The sequence below is a fragment of the Chenopodium album genome, chromosome 9 (genome assembly GCF_948465745.1).
Source record: "Chenopodium album chromosome 9, dcCheAlbu1.1, whole genome shotgun sequence".
NCBI classification, from domain to species: Eukaryota; Viridiplantae; Streptophyta; class Magnoliopsida; order Caryophyllales; family Amaranthaceae; genus Chenopodium; species Chenopodium album.
In genome coordinates, this window is record NC_137842.1 from 67,442,876 (window position 1) to 67,460,552 (window position 17,677).

A 17,677-nucleotide genomic window follows, 5' to 3' on the forward strand; every position below is an offset into this window, starting at 1 on the left:
ATCTCTAATTCTAACACATAAATCACAAAAGATGGTTAATAATACAAATCACATAAAGGAACCATGTTTCTTTCAACAATCTTCATTATTGCACGATTTTAATTATTTAATTGACTAACATTTAACTTTGTTGATTTTTGTTGTTGTTGTTGTAGTACTTGGTTTAGTTATATCCTAAATATACCAATGGATGTGAAATTTTTTTGCGATGATTGAAGCAAGATGGAAATATAGTACATAAAAAATAAAAAATTAATTTGAAATTGTTTGATCGTAGCATATGTAATTCTGTAGGTGTCTAAATATAAGTGTAAATTTCAATACAAAGATTTGTACATGGGCCATTATTTGGGCTTGTCAATTTGATTGGGCTTCTATATAGGCTAATGGCCTATGAGTTAAGCATCTACTTAATCAATAAAATAAACTAGTTAGTCCATTTGCATCATTCAATGGTGTTACGTTACAAATTAGATCAGTTTTACTTGTAATTTTTTTTTTTTGATGCAAAGTTTTACTTGTAATTTGACATTGAGTTCATTGCACGTTAACCAAGAAAATTAATCAGCTTACTAATTAAATTACAAGTTGGAGTAAATAATTCAACGAAGGACGTCTGCCAGCTTAGAACTAATTGAATGTTTCAAACATGAAAGATGAAAATTCATCATGACTTAATCACAAATTCTTTAGAAAAAATGTTTACAAAAATTTCAAACAAAATATGTAACAGAAGAATAAGATTTCCCCTGCATCAATGGCAGAGTCTTCTGTTCAATCAGCCGTGCAACGGCTAGGAAATCTCCTCGTCGAGGAAGAAGAAAATCTAGTATCGATAAAAGAAAAGGTGGAGCAGCTTAGGGACGAGCTCGATTGGATGCATTGCTTCTTGAGGGAAGCTGATGCATGTCGATATGTTGATCCAAGGGTTAGTAGGTGGGTTGTACAAATACAAGAAATCGCGCTTGAGGCTGAGGAAGCTGTCGAGAGTTTTCTTTTTAAACTCATAAGTCATAAAAAGCAAGAGTATGCAGGAAAAACATTTGTGATCAAGAATAGGCTTGAAAGGTATTTATGGGTTCTTGGGGAGGCTAAGGCAATTCATGATGCTAGTAATGCTATCGAGGCCTTGAGAGTCAAAATCGCTACGTTAACTTCAAGGCTTCAAGCATATGGTATCAAGATCACAAGATCGGACACTGAGGTATCGACGTCTAGAGGGTATTCACTAGATGTTGTAAAGGAAGAAAAATTTATTGTTTTGGATGATCAAGTGAAGAAAATTGTGGGTGATTTGGTTGGCAAAGCAGGGGAAAACAGAGTTTTTGGCATACTTGGAAAAAGTGGTGTAGGAAAGACTACTTTGGCTAGGAAAGTTTTCTTTGATCATGTGATTAAGAAACATTTTAACAGGTTTTCTTGGGTTTATGTGCCTCTGAATTGCACAATTTCTGGTGTTCTAAGAGGGATTTTAACCTCTCTTGCAACGAATTCGAGTGATGAGATTGGATTGATGACTGATCAAGTTTTGATAAAGGAGCTCTATGAAATTTTGCTTGAAAAAAAGTGTTTGGTGGTATTAGATAATTTAAGGAGTTGTGATATTTGGGATTGTATAAAGGCAGCATTTCCTGGAGACGAAGACAAAGATTCCGAAAGCAAGTTTTTGTTCACAACAGAAAATAGGCTGGTGGCTGAACAAATACATGAGAAAGCAGTAGTTCATGAGATCAAATGTTTAAGTTATGATGAAAGCTGGGAGCTTCTTCAATCAAAATTGGGTCGTATTCCACCACAAATCTTTGGAAACAATGGTACAATATGTTTACTTCACATTTATACATTCATTTATATTTCAATTTTAGTTTCTTTACTTTCTCCTAATCCCCAACACATCGAGTATAGATGTATGGTAATTGGTCTTAGACCCTTCATCTTGTATGTCTATATTGATTTTTTTGGGCATTTATTAGTACGTTGTACGTATAAGGTTATCAAGATCTTATAGACTTATAGCTTATCCGATATGATTAATAAGAACTAAAAGCCTAATAGGTTGATGTGTACAAGTTTCATAATGTTAATTTATCGATCTCTAGGATTAACCTATCAATCCTCAACCTCCCATACATGTACATAGGAAACAAGGGATTCCTCTTAACTATTATGCATTTTTTGAGTTTATATATTCATGCATTGTAACATAGTCTCATCTCTTATAGTTGGCTGAATTTGGTTTCATTCCTTATTTAGATTTCTTAATATATTTTATATATCAATAAATCTTGCATTGCAATGTAGGTTCTCCAAAGGGGATGGAACTGGCGAAGAAAATGTTGAAATTCTGCCAAGGAATTCCACTGGCAATTATTGCACTTGGAGGTCTTTTGGTGACCAAGAAAACGCCAGAAGAGTGGGAAACCCTTCTCGGTTTCATGAGTTCTCACGAAAATGGGAAGAATAATCAACAACAATCGTATGAAAAGGTTATGGAAATATGCTACTATGCTTTACCATATTACCTCAAGAATTGCTTGCTCCATTTAGGTGGCTTTCCAGAAGATTTTGAGGTACCTACTAAGAAATTGTGCAACATGTGGGTAGCTGAAGGTATCGCGATATTAGCAAATGGTGAAGTTTCTAGGGGAGAATCATTGGATGATTTTGCTGAAAATTGCTTAAGTGAGTTGGTGCAAAGAGGTTTGGTTCAAGTATGGAAAAGGAAGACATCAAATGGTAGTGTAAAATCTTGTAAATTACATGCCATTATGAGAGATTTATGCTTAAGAGTGTTCAAAGATGAAAATTTCCTAAGCATAATGGACTTTGATTCTAAGGAAGTAGTGCTAAATGGAAAAACACGCCGATTGGCTATATACTTGGGAGAAGAAGGTAAAGATCAGATTGTACTTCCCCTGAAAAATCCTGTTCTTAGGTCTCTTTTGTTGTTCCCTTCTCAAAAAGAGAGACCGGAAGTAAATCATGCATCGGTTAAAGTCCTTTGTCGAGAGTCTCAGTTGATTCGCGTCCTAGATCTTGAAGGAGTTGTTGTAAGTTCTAAGACTTTGCCTAAGGAAATTGGGGACTTTATTTTTTTGAGGTACTTAAGCTTAAGGGACATGCTTCTTACAAAAATACCACCAACAATAGGCTGTCTAAGGTGGCTCGAAACACTTGATTTAAGAGCTAAGGTAAGGCTCGAGATACCTAATGTATTATGGTGTCTCGAAAGGCTAAGAAATTTATACCTTCCTTGCTATTTCACCATCAAAGATTCTGAAAAGTTAAGACTGGATAACTTGAAGAACTTACTAACACTGAAGAATGTGAACCATTTCCTACTCGAAGATGTGCTTTCGATGAAAAAACTAAGAAAAGCTTCAGTGCGATACATGCTTGAAAACGAGCACATTGAATTCATTCAGAAATCTCCTAAGGTTGTGTTTAGCCTTACTATCTTCAGAGCTATAATTGGCAAAGAGCATGTAAACGCGTTAATAAGTTTTGCTAACTTGATCAAACTCGAGTTAAAAGGAGAGGTCTCAGTACCAATACATGAGCTCAAATTTCCTCCTAATTTGAAGAAGTTGGTCTTAGATTTTTGTGGGATTATGCAAGACCCAATGTCGGTCCTAGCAAAGCTTCCTAATTTAACAAGCCTATGCCTTGATCACCAAGCTTATGTAGGCCAAAAGATGATTTGCTCTGCTTCGGGTTTCCCTCAGCTTACTTACTTGAGGCTTCATGGCCTTAAAAGTTTACGCGAGCTGAACGTTGAACATGGTTCCATGCCGAATCTCAAGTACTTGGAGGTACGAATTTGTGAACGATTGACAAAAATTCCTGAAGAGCTTTCTCATCAGGTTCAAATTACACATATTTGACAGCATTTTGGTGAGTTTTGCAAATAATATTGTTTGGTACTTTATGACACATTTTTGGTTGTATAATTTTCCTGCTGTTTTTTCCCTCCTGTTGGGTGTTTTTGTGTTTGTACACACTTGATTGAAATCATGATGTCTTTGATATTTTTACTACTTGTATCAAAAAGGAGTTTTGGAAGAGTTATGTGACTGTCTAGATTCGATCTAGAGCAGCTCCAAGGCTTTTACAAAACATCTGAGCTTCTACTCTATATGATTTACTCCGTGATACTTATCACATATATGGACGTTCTTGCTCCCTAGAAATATCATTGTGAAACGGGGGGAATAATGGCCCTCATTAGATATTATTAAAATTTCAATTGCAGAATAAATTGTCAAACATACTTCAAGTATTATTCTAACTTCAAGACCGCCATTTACTGCAAAATACATGTGAAAGTATCATTAGTTGAATTGCTGGGGATTTTATTGCAAAATTACTAAATAAAGAACCAGATATTACTTCAAACACGGACCACTCTACATGCACAAATAAAACAATGGGCAATTTAATGTAAAACTAGTTTGAAGACTCAGCTTGATAATTAGTTATGAATCTCCAGTCTCCACTACTACAGAGTATACTATACCATATTTTAGTTGAGAATGCGGCAACCCTGTAATATAGTGTGATAGGACAGCCAGAGTACATTGTACTTTTCCTAAAAATTATCTGTGCTACCGTACATCTTTCTGAATTATATACTCCTTAAGAGTACTATATTCTATATACGCGGAACCTGTTAAAAAGAAAAGTAGACTTTTCTATTCATTCAAATAGCGTGTTGTGGGATTTATTAGAAACTTTCCTTTTAAATCCAAAAATTCAAAAATTGTTTAAACTAAAGGTAATATAATCTACGCTTTTAATTTGGTCCAATTTTGAAAATTTTAAGACTCAGTATCAAAAAAATTCTTGGGATCATAGTGTACATCCTAGGAATATATAATGATGTTTGGAAGTATATATGAGTTAATGAGGATATGACCACTGCTTGGTCATATAAAGGTTTGTGGTAGCCTTGAGTTAATTAAGGGACGCATGTATTAAAATGGCAAAATATATTGTTTAAAAGCAAAGTGGATGGTTTTAACTACCCAAATGGTCTCCTGAGGTGTCGTGAGGTCCACGGGAAGAACTTAAACCACTTTTCTTTCGAGGTTTGAAAAAGTATGAAATTGTCTAAATTTGTAGGCTAATATACACAAAATCGGACCAATTTTAGAGATTTTGGGACCTGATATCGACAAATCTCGAGTTTGTAGGATGATGAATACTGTATTGTAGAATGATATATAGTTGGTCATATAAAATTCCTTGGTGGCCTTGAATTAAGAAGAGAGGAGTAAGTTGTAAACGACTTAACTAATTGACATTTTATTATTTTAAGATAAGATTTTATCTAGATTTTGGATAAACCAAGGCGATATATTCTCATTTTCAAATACGATAATTAACCATAAAAAGACAGTGATCACCGACCATGAGAAGTAGATTCATTTCTTATTTTAGATGAGATCAGTGCTAGTCCTATTCAACTTGCCCAACAAATGGGTCCGTACTGTACATATTTTATGTTAAAAGCTAAGTATTTTATTGTTTTAAGCTTTTAACTGACAACAAACTACACATGATTGATGAAAAAACTCGGCATTTCATAAATTTGAACAATCATTAATTTTGCAAAAAATACAATGTAGGCCACTTTTGCTTATATGGTTGTCAATTGCACTAAAAGCCATGTGAACTTTGGTTTATATGGTTTTTTATAACATAAATGAGTAAAAAAAATCAGTTTTCTGTTGGCTAGACAAAATGACCAATGGTATTGTTATACTTTTATATATTGTTTATATATAGCCATTCATAAAACACTCATTTATCAAACTTATTTCCTCAAAAAACAAAAAAAAAAAAAGTTTTATATTACACAAAACAAACATGGGTTTTAGATTCCATAATATGATCTCAAACACAAAGCAAATCCTTAAGATTCATTCATCCTTGAATAGAAACCAACAAAAATCAGTTCCAAAAGGCCACATTGCAGTTTACGTTGGCGACGAAGAAATGAAGAGGCATGTAGTGCCCTTGTCTTTCCTTAGACACCCTTCTTTCCTAGACTTGCTTCGTCGAGCTGAAGAAGAGTTCGAGTACAATCATCCGATGGGCGGCCTTACCATTCCGTGCAGTGAGCAAATCTTCAACGATCTCACTGCACGATTGAGCTAGTAGTCGAATGAATGAAAAATTACATGAAACTATTTACGAAATATAAGAGATATATTCACAGATTCAACTGTGAACTTATGCTGAAGTGACCCTTTTATGTTTTCTGGTGTTTTTTTTACACTTCTTGGTTAATTCTGCTTCTTGTGTGCTCAAGTAGTAGCACAACAAGAAACAAACTTCTTGTGTATATTTTTTACCCCACTTCATGCATTGAGTGGGTTGATGATTATTATTGATTAATGAAGTGCTAATATAATCTTTTGGTTGATTTCATTTTATACTTTTAAGCCAAAGGTTGTCTTTCAAAGTTTTTCAGTTATAAAGAGATGAACAATAGAGCAATATATTATGACATTAAATTGATGATTTACAGGTGATGGATTGTTAATTGACTAAGTAACATTAACTGTGTATGATGTATAAAATTAGACAACTATATTTTCATTAAGAGAAGTCAGCAATTTTAGCAACATAGTCAAAGTTTAAGTGTGTAACCGAATATTGCATAGGATTGATAACATTTTTTAAGAAGTATATATTCCTATCCGTACCACACGTCTATAATAAGATAATAGTGATTGTAAATTTTAATGTTGTGATTACTTCAAATCACATAAAAGTTACCCTTTGTGAAGTCAACTAGCGTAATTTTTGTAGTTACTATGTATTCCGTAGTATGTACTTATTTTTGGTAACATGATGGTATATAAAGTCAAACATAAGGTTTCAACCATACACTTAAATTTTAATTTTGCTTAATTAGTTCGTCCTTTAACATGTTATCATTCCTAAGATAATCTGAGCGAATACTAATTGACCTGTTTTGCGAGCATCAGCCACCTGCCCCGCCTCTAAGTCTCGAAGATGTAGGACATTTAAAATCTAGAAAGCCAAAAGGAGCTTCTCAACGAACAACAAGCATTAAGAGCTAGCGTAATAAGAAGGTCACAATCTAAAACCTCACCAATCTAAAGTAGAGTATTTAGTGCTACATATGAGGAGACCCATCCATACTTTGTATTTAATAGACTCTCGTATGAAAGGGCGTGATATAAATTAAACTCGAAGGCTTTAACGATTTTTTTCTAATTTTATTTTAATCTCTTTTTCATATTCAAGCATTATCTCTTTGACTTCACCAACGTATTTGCAGTTACTTCAAGAACGGAGGGAGTATTCAAAAGCGTGACTTTTCATTTAATTGGTTGGAATTTGTGGTTGGAATCAGAGCGTCAGGGAGTACCACATGAACTTAACATGCGAGTGATTATTAGCGTTAATTCACATGACGAAAGCACTTAGATATGCTAAATAGCAGTACAATCCGAGGTACACTACTCTTGTCCTCTCTTTTACATGTTACATCCAAATCCAATCACGTTTACCTTACAAGATGACAAGTACAACTCCTATCAAACAAGTACAGAAAAGTTTATTTTCCATGTTACCTTTTTTAGTGGTGATTTTGTACCATGTATTACTCCGGAGTACTTTACTATGTATTCTCGTGTTTTAAAAATCGCCTGATGTGTTTAATTGTTGTCTACGAAAGATAACCACATATTCTTAATAACTAACATGATGTACTTAGAACGTACCTAAACGTTGTTCATATATCCCCCACAATTAACTAAAAACTCAAAATCTACCGAAATTATTGAAAGGAAAATTGTGAAGAGAGTAATAGATTATGGACTTCAATTAGTTAAGCTCCGAGGAGTTCAATTATGCCATTTTCGACCTACGTAGTATATTATCGATCTAAGACTAAAAATGAGTTCACAGCCTACAAGACTTGAACTAAACACAATTTGAACGATCTATTAGCTAGCCATCTTTTTAGACGATGTCACTCTAACTAGATATTTGCTAGTAAATCCAAAATCATCAATTACTCTAGTCAATTATACTATTGGCTGTCCTGCAAGGCTGCTATAAAAATACTAAATTAGATTAAACAACACCCCACCACACTTATATGATCTATCGTCTTCTTTGACTATCCCTTTCTTCTCTAAATATTGACATTCTTATAATCTTATTATTCAGACAATAAATTTGTCGTCAATTCAAATAAAACGAAACCTTTTACAGACATTTTCCTTGTCAATAAGCAATTTGATAAGCAACTATATATTAACTAGTTAACTACACATATGAAAGGATAATATTCATATATTCATACATATATATGACTTGTTTTGGCAGAAGTTATACAAAACATTTATGATTTATCTAATTGTCCGTATAACATTAGTGGACCGACGAGGCGCCGACGAATCGACAACAAGATAATATACTAAACGTACATATTAAAATGATCAAATATACACCATTAAGATAGAATGGTAGATGAGACATCAAATTAAACTAAAATAAGTGATCCATTTGTTAACATTTGGGGCCTTATGTTTATTTGGTATATGCATGTCTTCACATGGCCTTGTTTCGCTTATAATTCACAAGCATTTTCAAGATTGTGGTATTAAGAAGCTAACAAGGCAAAACCATGTGAAAGCCTTAATTAGATGGGTCATCCATTACATCTACAAAATCTTTATCCAACACACTAAGAATTCGCCGCGATTCACCTTAGTAAGTTAGTATATATAGCTCCCCTTAGCCTTAGCATTTTCATCAAACTTGAATTCCAATTCTTACAAACACTAAGCAAATATACATCTCTTAGCTAATAAGCTTTTTTCTCTGTTTCGAACGATTTTATTACAAAGATGGCTATTCGATTCCCTTCTATGCTCGCTAGTGCAAAGCAAATTCTTAGTAGAAATCAGCAATCAGTAGTACCAAAAGGGTACATCCCAGTTTATGTAGGTGATCAAGTTAACAAGAAGAGATATGTGGTGCCGCTTTCTTACTTAAGTCACCCTGCATTCCAATGTATGCTACACTGTGCTGAGCAAGAGTTCGGGTTTAATCATCCTATGGGTGGTCTGACGATTCCTTGCTCTGAAGAAACATTCTTTGAGCTAACTTCAGAACTAAAGTAGTGTTAGCAGAACGATGCTAAGAACAGCTAGCAACGTTTCAGATTACTTGCAACATTAATTTTTCGGGTTTTTATTCTGTAAAGATGTTTATTGACCCTATGACAAACTAACACTGTATAGTACTGATGTACATTTTCCCCCATCTGCATGATTCAGAAGGGTGGTTCACAATATTTTTTAATGGAATCATTTTTTAGATTACAATTGCCTTGCTTTTCTGTTTTTTATTAGTTTGTCAGATTTATTTGATGTTCATATTCATATTCCGGCCTAGCTACTGCACACAGTTCACCCGTTTCTGATACTTGATTTCAAACTGATCGCGAAAATGTACTTTGAACAAGACCAATGCCAAACTAGGATAAAATTATTTTTTTTATAGGTAAGAAAGAAAGGAGATTTTCTCAATATATGAAGCTGTCTATGCTATTTTTTGCAAACTTATTACTCTGTTAGATAAGTAAATTAAAGCAATTGCAGTGATTATAATTACAAGTAAATTTCCTTAACTAACGCCTTGTTTTAACTGATCATGATTCACTGAAGCTCATAACACATCAAATCCACCTAGCTAGTCTTCTAACCAAGTGTGTCACTAAATTTGCTGGACTTAGGATTAACTCGAAATGCTGATTCCTTTCGCAATCAGTGATATGGTTATCGAGTATGTCCATGACTGTGGTCAGGTTCAAATCAGAGGGGCTAAGAATTCTCAATCAAATTCTTTAACTTACACTTAAGTCAATAAGTCACACCGGCCTGATAACACTAGACAACTTAAATTAATCGAACCATTTCTAGGAACTTTCCTGATTATCAATAAGAAAATGTGATTCACATCAAGTTTATGTTGACTCACATTAACATTATGTAATGTGAAGAACATATATCCATTATACAGCCAAGCTGATGCTACACATTCAATATACGAGACTGAGGTAGTATAACAGTAGGAGACCAACACGGACAGATAGGTAATACATGGAAGCTGTAATCAACAAAATTGTCTGAACTTGTTATTAAGTACAACTGTAAGATAAAGGCGCATTATAGGTGAGGCAACTAGTTAGTCAATTGAAATGATTCATACCTTAAACAGCATCCGGGTCCTGATGTTTACTACCATTAGTATAAGCCATTCACATAAGTATGTTGCCTAACATACAAGTTGCAAGCATAATCAATAAATAGCAACAAATAAGAGTACATGTCACGGAACAAATAGATCAGATAATAAGAGTACATCAGTACTCTCAAGGTTAACGTACAAGTTGCAAGCATTGGCCAATAATACAGCAACTAATAGGAGTCACGGAACATATAGATAAGAGTACATCAGCAATTTACAAGCCTTGGAATTGACCGGATTATGTAGGAGTCACGGAACTAGTAGATAAGAAGACATCAGCACTCTCCAAGTTAAGGCCTTAATAAGCCTAGAGAACAAAACCATGTGAGAACCTTCATTAGGTAGGTCATCCTCATCCATTTCCATCCATCAATAGTAATAATTTTCCGAATGTCTAATGAAACACGGATAATATTAGTCCTAGCTCAACCATTATATAAATGGTTGTTGAACCCTTTAAAATTGCATCATTACTCAAAACTTCTCGTTTACTAAATCTCATTTCCTCCCAAGTTCCGACCTCTCTCTCTATACTATCCACTGATTAAACACTCAAAGCTTTTCTTTCACAAGAATCCCATCGCAAGGATGGCTATTCGCATTACTTCAGTACTCTCTAACGCGAAGCAAATTCTTAACAAAAGTCAGCAAGTAGTCCCAAAAGGGCACATCCCAGTTTATGTAGGAAAGCAAGCTGATAAGAAGAGATATGTGGTGCCGGTTTGTTACCTAAACCACCCTGCATTTCAAGACTTGCTACGAAGTGCTGAAGAAGAGTTCGGCTTCCATCATCCTATGGGCGGTCTGACAATTCCTTGCACTCCAGAAACATTCTTTAAACTGACTTCTGAATTGAAGTGCTGATAATAAACAGAATGACATGAACAACAGCTAGCAATGTAGTTACATTCTATTTTTTAGGCTTGTTTTCTTAGAAAATGTGTTGACCTATAACAAATTAACATTGTACATATTAACATTATATAATGTATCTTTTTTCCCCCTTCTGCATGATTCAGAAGGGTGGTTTTCAATATATTTTCTATGGAAACAAATTTCTTATGACAATTGTCTTAGTTTTCTGTTCAATTTTTTAGCTTGTCAGATATTTGCATTGTCTTTCTTCATAGTCCTGCAACAATTCTCTAGTCTGATAAATTTACGAGTATTGTACTGCTGTGTACAACTGATATAAGAATTCGATTATTATGAATCGCAAACTAGCTAGAACAGAGAACATATCTGTATTATATATATTTGTAGCATACAAGAATGTGCCCGTTCTCTGTTTATGAAACCATTAACCAATAACCATTGACCCTCTTCTGGTTATGTTACTTTCAACTTACAGTAAATCCTGCACTTTTTCGACATAAGACCAAAGAATAAATTCTTATACACATTACCTGAATATGATCCACCAACCACTTAAAAGAGATATTTTATACATGTCATCCCTTAGTACTCAGTCAATCCATTTTCGCGGAGTCAATCTTGTACAGCTTCAGATCACCTCATCCTTAGCTTGCCGATGAAATACAGAATATGTCCTCTTGCCTGTCAGGAATTAGGAGTCAGAGCATCTTATTAACTAGATAATAACATTCTAACATCAGATATGTCAATAGCACTATCAAAGTCGAACCTACATATTTGAACTTAAATTCATACATCTAAAGCTCCATATGTTTTTTTTTTTTCCAAATGTTTTTAAATTCACGATGGAGTGTCAAATCCGTATTTCTTGAACCATAACAAAGGGAGTCCGAGTAACATATGACAAACAACATCGTCAAGCAATATAATCACATAGTCACACCAGCAACTTGAAGTAAAACCTTATTAGCAATAGGGTCCTCAAATATACGAATTGCTTGCACTTGCAAGGACATATCACACACCCTCTACTTTATTAGTGTTGAATAAGACAGTTTCTAATAAGACCCAGGAAATATATAGTCCCGGTACTTGTAGGACTAGTCTGACATAACCCCTCACGCCGTTCAGGTGGAGCATCCCCCTCAAATGCAACATGTAGGCCAAGCAAGAGAGTGGCTTTGCAATTTGCAATGCTAAGAAAACAAATCCATGTGACTGACGGTAAGTCCATTCAGCGAGTCAGTCTTAGACTTAATTATCACAATTTTCCTTTATCAGCCCAAGAAAACGCGGTAATTCCTCTATTATAAATACCTTACTTAGAATTAACAATTGCATCATCACACTCAAAACTTCTCTTGTTCCAAAAGCCTCATTCAATCCTCTCAAGTTTCCACATCTCTTCCATTTCTCTCTTGCACGATTTCAATTCTTTAAATTACAAATTAAAATGGCAATCCGTTTCCCTTCTGTGCTCTCTAGTTCAAAGCAAATGCGAACAAAAAACCAGCAAGCAGTTCCAAAGGGGCACATCCCAGTGTATGTGGGAGAGCAAGCTGATAAGAAAAGATACGTGGTGCCACTATCTTACTTGAGCCACCCCTTATTCCAAGACTTGCTACAACGTGCTGAAGAAGAGTTCGGGTTCAATCATCCCATGGGCGCACTCACTATTCCTTGCACCGAAGAAATATTCTTCAACCTTACTTCCGAACTTAGATGCTAGAACAAGATTAGATCATGATGTTGTTTCACTTACAGCTCCATAGATTTTTAATTTATTTTTCGATAACCATAGAACTGTACAGATTGATGTAACTTTTTCCCCCCATCTGCATCATTCAGTGGGGTGGTATACAATTATTAATCCATTGACTCAACTTTCAGATTATATTTTTCTTGCCTTGATTACAGTTTCTTAATTGTTCTAATTGAATGTCCAGCAGCAATTACAATTATGATACCATTGAATTAATGGCAAAATATGACAATAACAATTATAGAAAGAATACAATTTTAACATACACCAAGTACTATACTAATGTTTATCACACTGGTACATTCAGGTCACATATCTGATTTCAATCTATCTTTCCTTATGCAACCTTCTTACCAAAAACTCGATTCAAGATTTGCTTCGTCGAGCAGCAGAAGATTTTGAGTTCTGAGGGCCTAATAACCATAATTCCATGCAGCAAGGAAACCTTTGACTCTTTTACTTAAATTTCTTATCTTGCATTCTATCACAATTATAATTCCACTATTTAAGCAGATCGAGATTAAGGGAACTTGCTAAACATCAAACAGTCTTCTGATTGGCCTAGTAATCTAGTATATATACCAATTAAGTACAAAAGGACTGGTTACAAAATATACTATATTTATGTTATTCCAAAGTCCAAATATTTGAAGAAAAAGATGTTATAATTATATATTTATATTGATGTTTGCTGTTTGAACATATAATAAGAACTTAACCATCTCTAAGGCATACATTACTTGACTTTACACACCATATACTTGTCCATTAATGTTTATGCAGAAAGATGGCAAGGATGATCAATCACATTTTCGAACGACAGAGCACTACTTGTCATTTTTATGATCGACTTATTAGCAAGCCAGTCAAAATCTAACAGCTAATCTTAATATTATAGCATCACTTAGTTCATCTCATCTGCTCATTCTTTTAATGAGCACATGTCAATAGAACTGTCAATCGAGTAGTCGCCAAGTCATCTTCATCAGGACTTTTCCCAGGTGCTTTCCTTGTTAATGAGCAATGCAATGTGCAACTACCAACCAGACATATGGAAAGAAATATATGTTGACTGGCTCAGACGAGTAATCATATACATATTTGACTCGTTCTATAAATGCAAAGACATTAATCACAATACACAAGCTAATCGAAGCTTCATTTTCGAGTCCAAGGTCAAAATTAGTATAATTTAAGTAGTCCAACAATGACACATAGGTACCTTCCTTCAATAGTTCAGTCAATATAAGTGGTTACAGGTTATGGAAACTACATTAAAGATATTGTCTGATATGATTAAGTAGCTAGAACTAAAAGATAACGCGATATAGGTGAGGCTACGAGTTGATCAAAATGAATCATACCTTGACAAGCATTTGGGTCATGATGTTACCCTAGTATATACCAATTCACATGAGTATGTTGTCATGATTAAATAGATAATAGGTTGAGAAGCTAAGTTTACAAAGCCATGTGATAGCCTTAATTAGGTGGGTCATAAATCAAAATATTATATTGTCCACAAAATCCCTAGATCTCTAAGTAACATTGGCAATTCACCTAGTATAAATAGCAACCAAAGCCTTTGGAATTGCATCACACTCAAAACTCATCTCTTACAATCAAAATAACATCCAATTCTTCGGTCTCAAGTTCTTACATCGATCTCTCTATTTTCCTCTCTTGCACGGTTTACTCCCAACAATACATACATGGCTATTCGTTTTCCTTCCATGCTTTCTCATGCAAAGCAAATTCTTGCAAGAAATCAGCAAGTAGTCCCAAAGGGACACGTACCAGTTTACGTAGGAGAGCAGGCTGATAAGAAGAGATATGTGGTGCCTCTTTCATACTTAAGCCACCCTACATTCCAACAATTGCTACAACGTGCTGAAGAAGAGTTCGGCTTTGATCATCCTATGGGTTGTCTGACGATTCCTTGCACTACAGAGACGTTCTTCAAACTTACTTCTGAATTGAAGTGCTAATGGACTAATGTGAAGAACAAACAACAATGTTTCATTGACTTAGATTTTTTATGGGTTTTTTTTTTGTAAAGATGTCTATCAACCCTGCACTAATTAACACTGTATAGAATACAATGTACTTTTCCCCCCATCTGCATCATTCAGAGGGGTGGCTCTTAATATAATTTCAAAGACTCGAATTTTGGATTATCATTGTTTACCTCTCAATTATTTTCAGTTTATCAGATTTATTTCTGTACTGTCATTCCTCATGATCCTGTAACAGTTCTGTAGTTTCTGACTTTTCGATACCTCTGATTGAGTGAACTTGAGCCTAATACAACCAACACAAACGGGAAATAAACCATAGTAGAAAAAAAGTTGTAAGTTAGTAAGCATAGGTTTGAAAAATGAGCTTATTGAGTGAACTTAATTCGATCTACATATTTGAGCATAAATAATATCAAGTGATAATGATATATACGTGTTTCCTATTCATTAAGGTCAGTTAAAAAATGAAGCATATATATGAGGGTTAAAATAGGCTTTTAAGAATTTCCATGTGTTTTAGTATAAGATACAGGATTCTGTGAGGCGAACACAGGATTCTATGAGGCTTTTAAGAAGACATATAAGATACAGGATTCTGTGAGGCGAACACAGGATCCTCGTTTCAGAAGGAAGAGTCTCCAAGTAACATACATAATGCATTAATACATCATCTATCATCAAGCTATATAACAATGAAGCAATACTTAGTTTAAGAGTATAGTACTCGTAGTTCCTTAGCATCTAGTTAGGTCCTTGTATGTACATTCGATCACATGGAAATGTTGGATGTCAATTTGAAGCAGTGACCGACAGAGCTTCCTCTAGAGCAATAGGACCCTGGTGACATATTCAGACTTCCAACTTGCAAGACACTGTTCTGATGGATTATATCTCTCGAAAACAACATGTTGTACAATCAACTTAACCCATATATTAGTATAGATTTCCATCTATGATCAATTAATGTATGTTACTCTATATATTAGTATAGATTTCAATTTTTGTACAAGTTGAAATTGAAATTTGAATCCTTTAAACAACAATATGCATGAAGTTTACTTCTGAGATGTGTGTCTAACAGTCAAGTAAATTGCAAGTACCTCATATAATGTAATAACAAAATTAACAATCCATGTAAACAGAAAGTTCAACTTCAGACATTATCAACATCCACAAATAGACCACATTTTCTATTGTCACATTTTTAAATGAGATGACATTCTAAACGAACAATCTTTTTCGCCATGTCAAATTGAGATTATTATTACTTCCAGGCACTTTTCTAGTCTATAAATAATGTGATGAATGATAGGAAACATCAAAGAATGGAACATGTTTATCCAAGCTACAGCTACACATTCATTCCGACAGTTCGTCTACAAGGTCAATCCTGCTAGAAAAAAAGTAATGGATGATTGAATGACACCGTCGACACACAAATGGTTATGAAAACTATATACTAAAAATAAACATATTGTTTTTAATTTATTAAGTACAGCTATATATAAAATGTAAATTGAGGCAACACTTTAATGAAGATGAGTCACAACCTAATAGGAAAGGAATACAAGTACAGGCATCTGGGGTCTTGAGATATACTAAGTGTGTGAACTTCACATGGGCTTGTTTAGCTTATAATTAACAGGCTTAGCAAACGACAGATCAACAACGAAGAGCCACGGAAAGATAGATATGACTCATATCGGTATTGATCAGATTGAGTATCTCCGTTGAGGGAAACAAGCGGGCCACGAAAATGAAAACCGACGGAGAGAAGGACAAATGAGAAATTAAAGGAGGAGAAGGTTTTGTATTGAGAAGCTAAGAAACAAAGCCATGTGAGAGCCCTTAATGAGGTGGGTCAATCATGTCTATTTACACTAATTCGCTACGAAAATGTACCAGTTTTGCCTTAGTATAAATAGCCTACCTTAGTGTTTGCAATTGCATCAAACTCAACTCAAAACCTTCTCTAACAAAAAAACACAAATTCAACCAACTTTTATACAACTCGATAATTAATTTTCGTTCTTGCACGATTTCCTTTCAACGACATGGCTATTCGATTCCCTTCCGTGTTATCTAAGGCAAAGCAAGTTCTTGCCAAAAATCAGCAAGTAGTACCAAAGGGGTACATCCCAGTATATGTAGGACAACAAGGTGATCAGAAGAAATACGTGGTGCCGGTTTCCTACTTGAGCCACCCTACGTTCCAAAGCTTGCTACGACGTGCTGAAGAAGAGTTCGGATTCAATCATCCTATGGGTGGTCTAACCATTCCTTGCAGTACAGAAACATTCTTCAAACTAACTTCTGAACTGAAGTGCTGGTTATAAATAGATCAGAACAAATTACTTTGTTTCGGGGTTTTTTTTGTTCTTCATTATAGTTTAGTAACCCCAAGGAAATCGATCTACAATGTACAGATAACAGAATACAATTATGTACTTTTTCCCCCCTAACTGTATCATTCAGAGGGGTGGTTCTTCATACATTCTTATAAAAATTCGAGTTTTGTGATATCATATGCCCTTGCTTTTATTTACATTTTCTACTTAAATTAATCAAATTTCTGTATTGTCGCTATTGTTGTAATAATTATCCTGCCGTAGTTCTCCAGTTTCTAATACTCTCCAATCTAGTACAATTACATGACTAAAGGTCTGGTCTGATTTACTGAACTGAATTGAACTTATTGGAGCTAAACTGAACTGAATTGTTTATG

General features: G+C 34.5%; 1 protein-coding gene and 2 pseudogenes across 1 annotated transcript; all 3 read left to right on the forward strand.

Annotated features, from left to right (window-relative positions):
* Window positions 1-757: 757 nt before the first annotated feature.
* Window positions 758-4,143, forward strand: LOC145558024 (putative disease resistance protein At1g50180). Its single transcript, XM_081619180.1, has 2 exons — window positions 758-1,814; window positions 2,302-4,143. Exons 1-2 carry the CDS (start codon window positions 758-760, stop codon window positions 3,882-3,884), a joined length of 2,640 nt encoding a protein of 879 aa, XP_081475306.1. The 3' UTR covers window positions 3,885-4,143.
* A 6,741-nt stretch (window positions 4,144-10,884) lies between these two features.
* On the forward strand, window positions 10,885-11,160 carry LOC145558025 (auxin-responsive protein SAUR21 pseudogene; annotated as a pseudogene).
* A 1,465-nt stretch (window positions 11,161-12,625) lies between these two features.
* Window positions 12,626-12,901, forward strand: LOC145558026 (auxin-responsive protein SAUR21 pseudogene; annotated as a pseudogene).
* The last annotated feature ends 4,776 nt before the right edge of the window (window positions 12,902-17,677 follow it).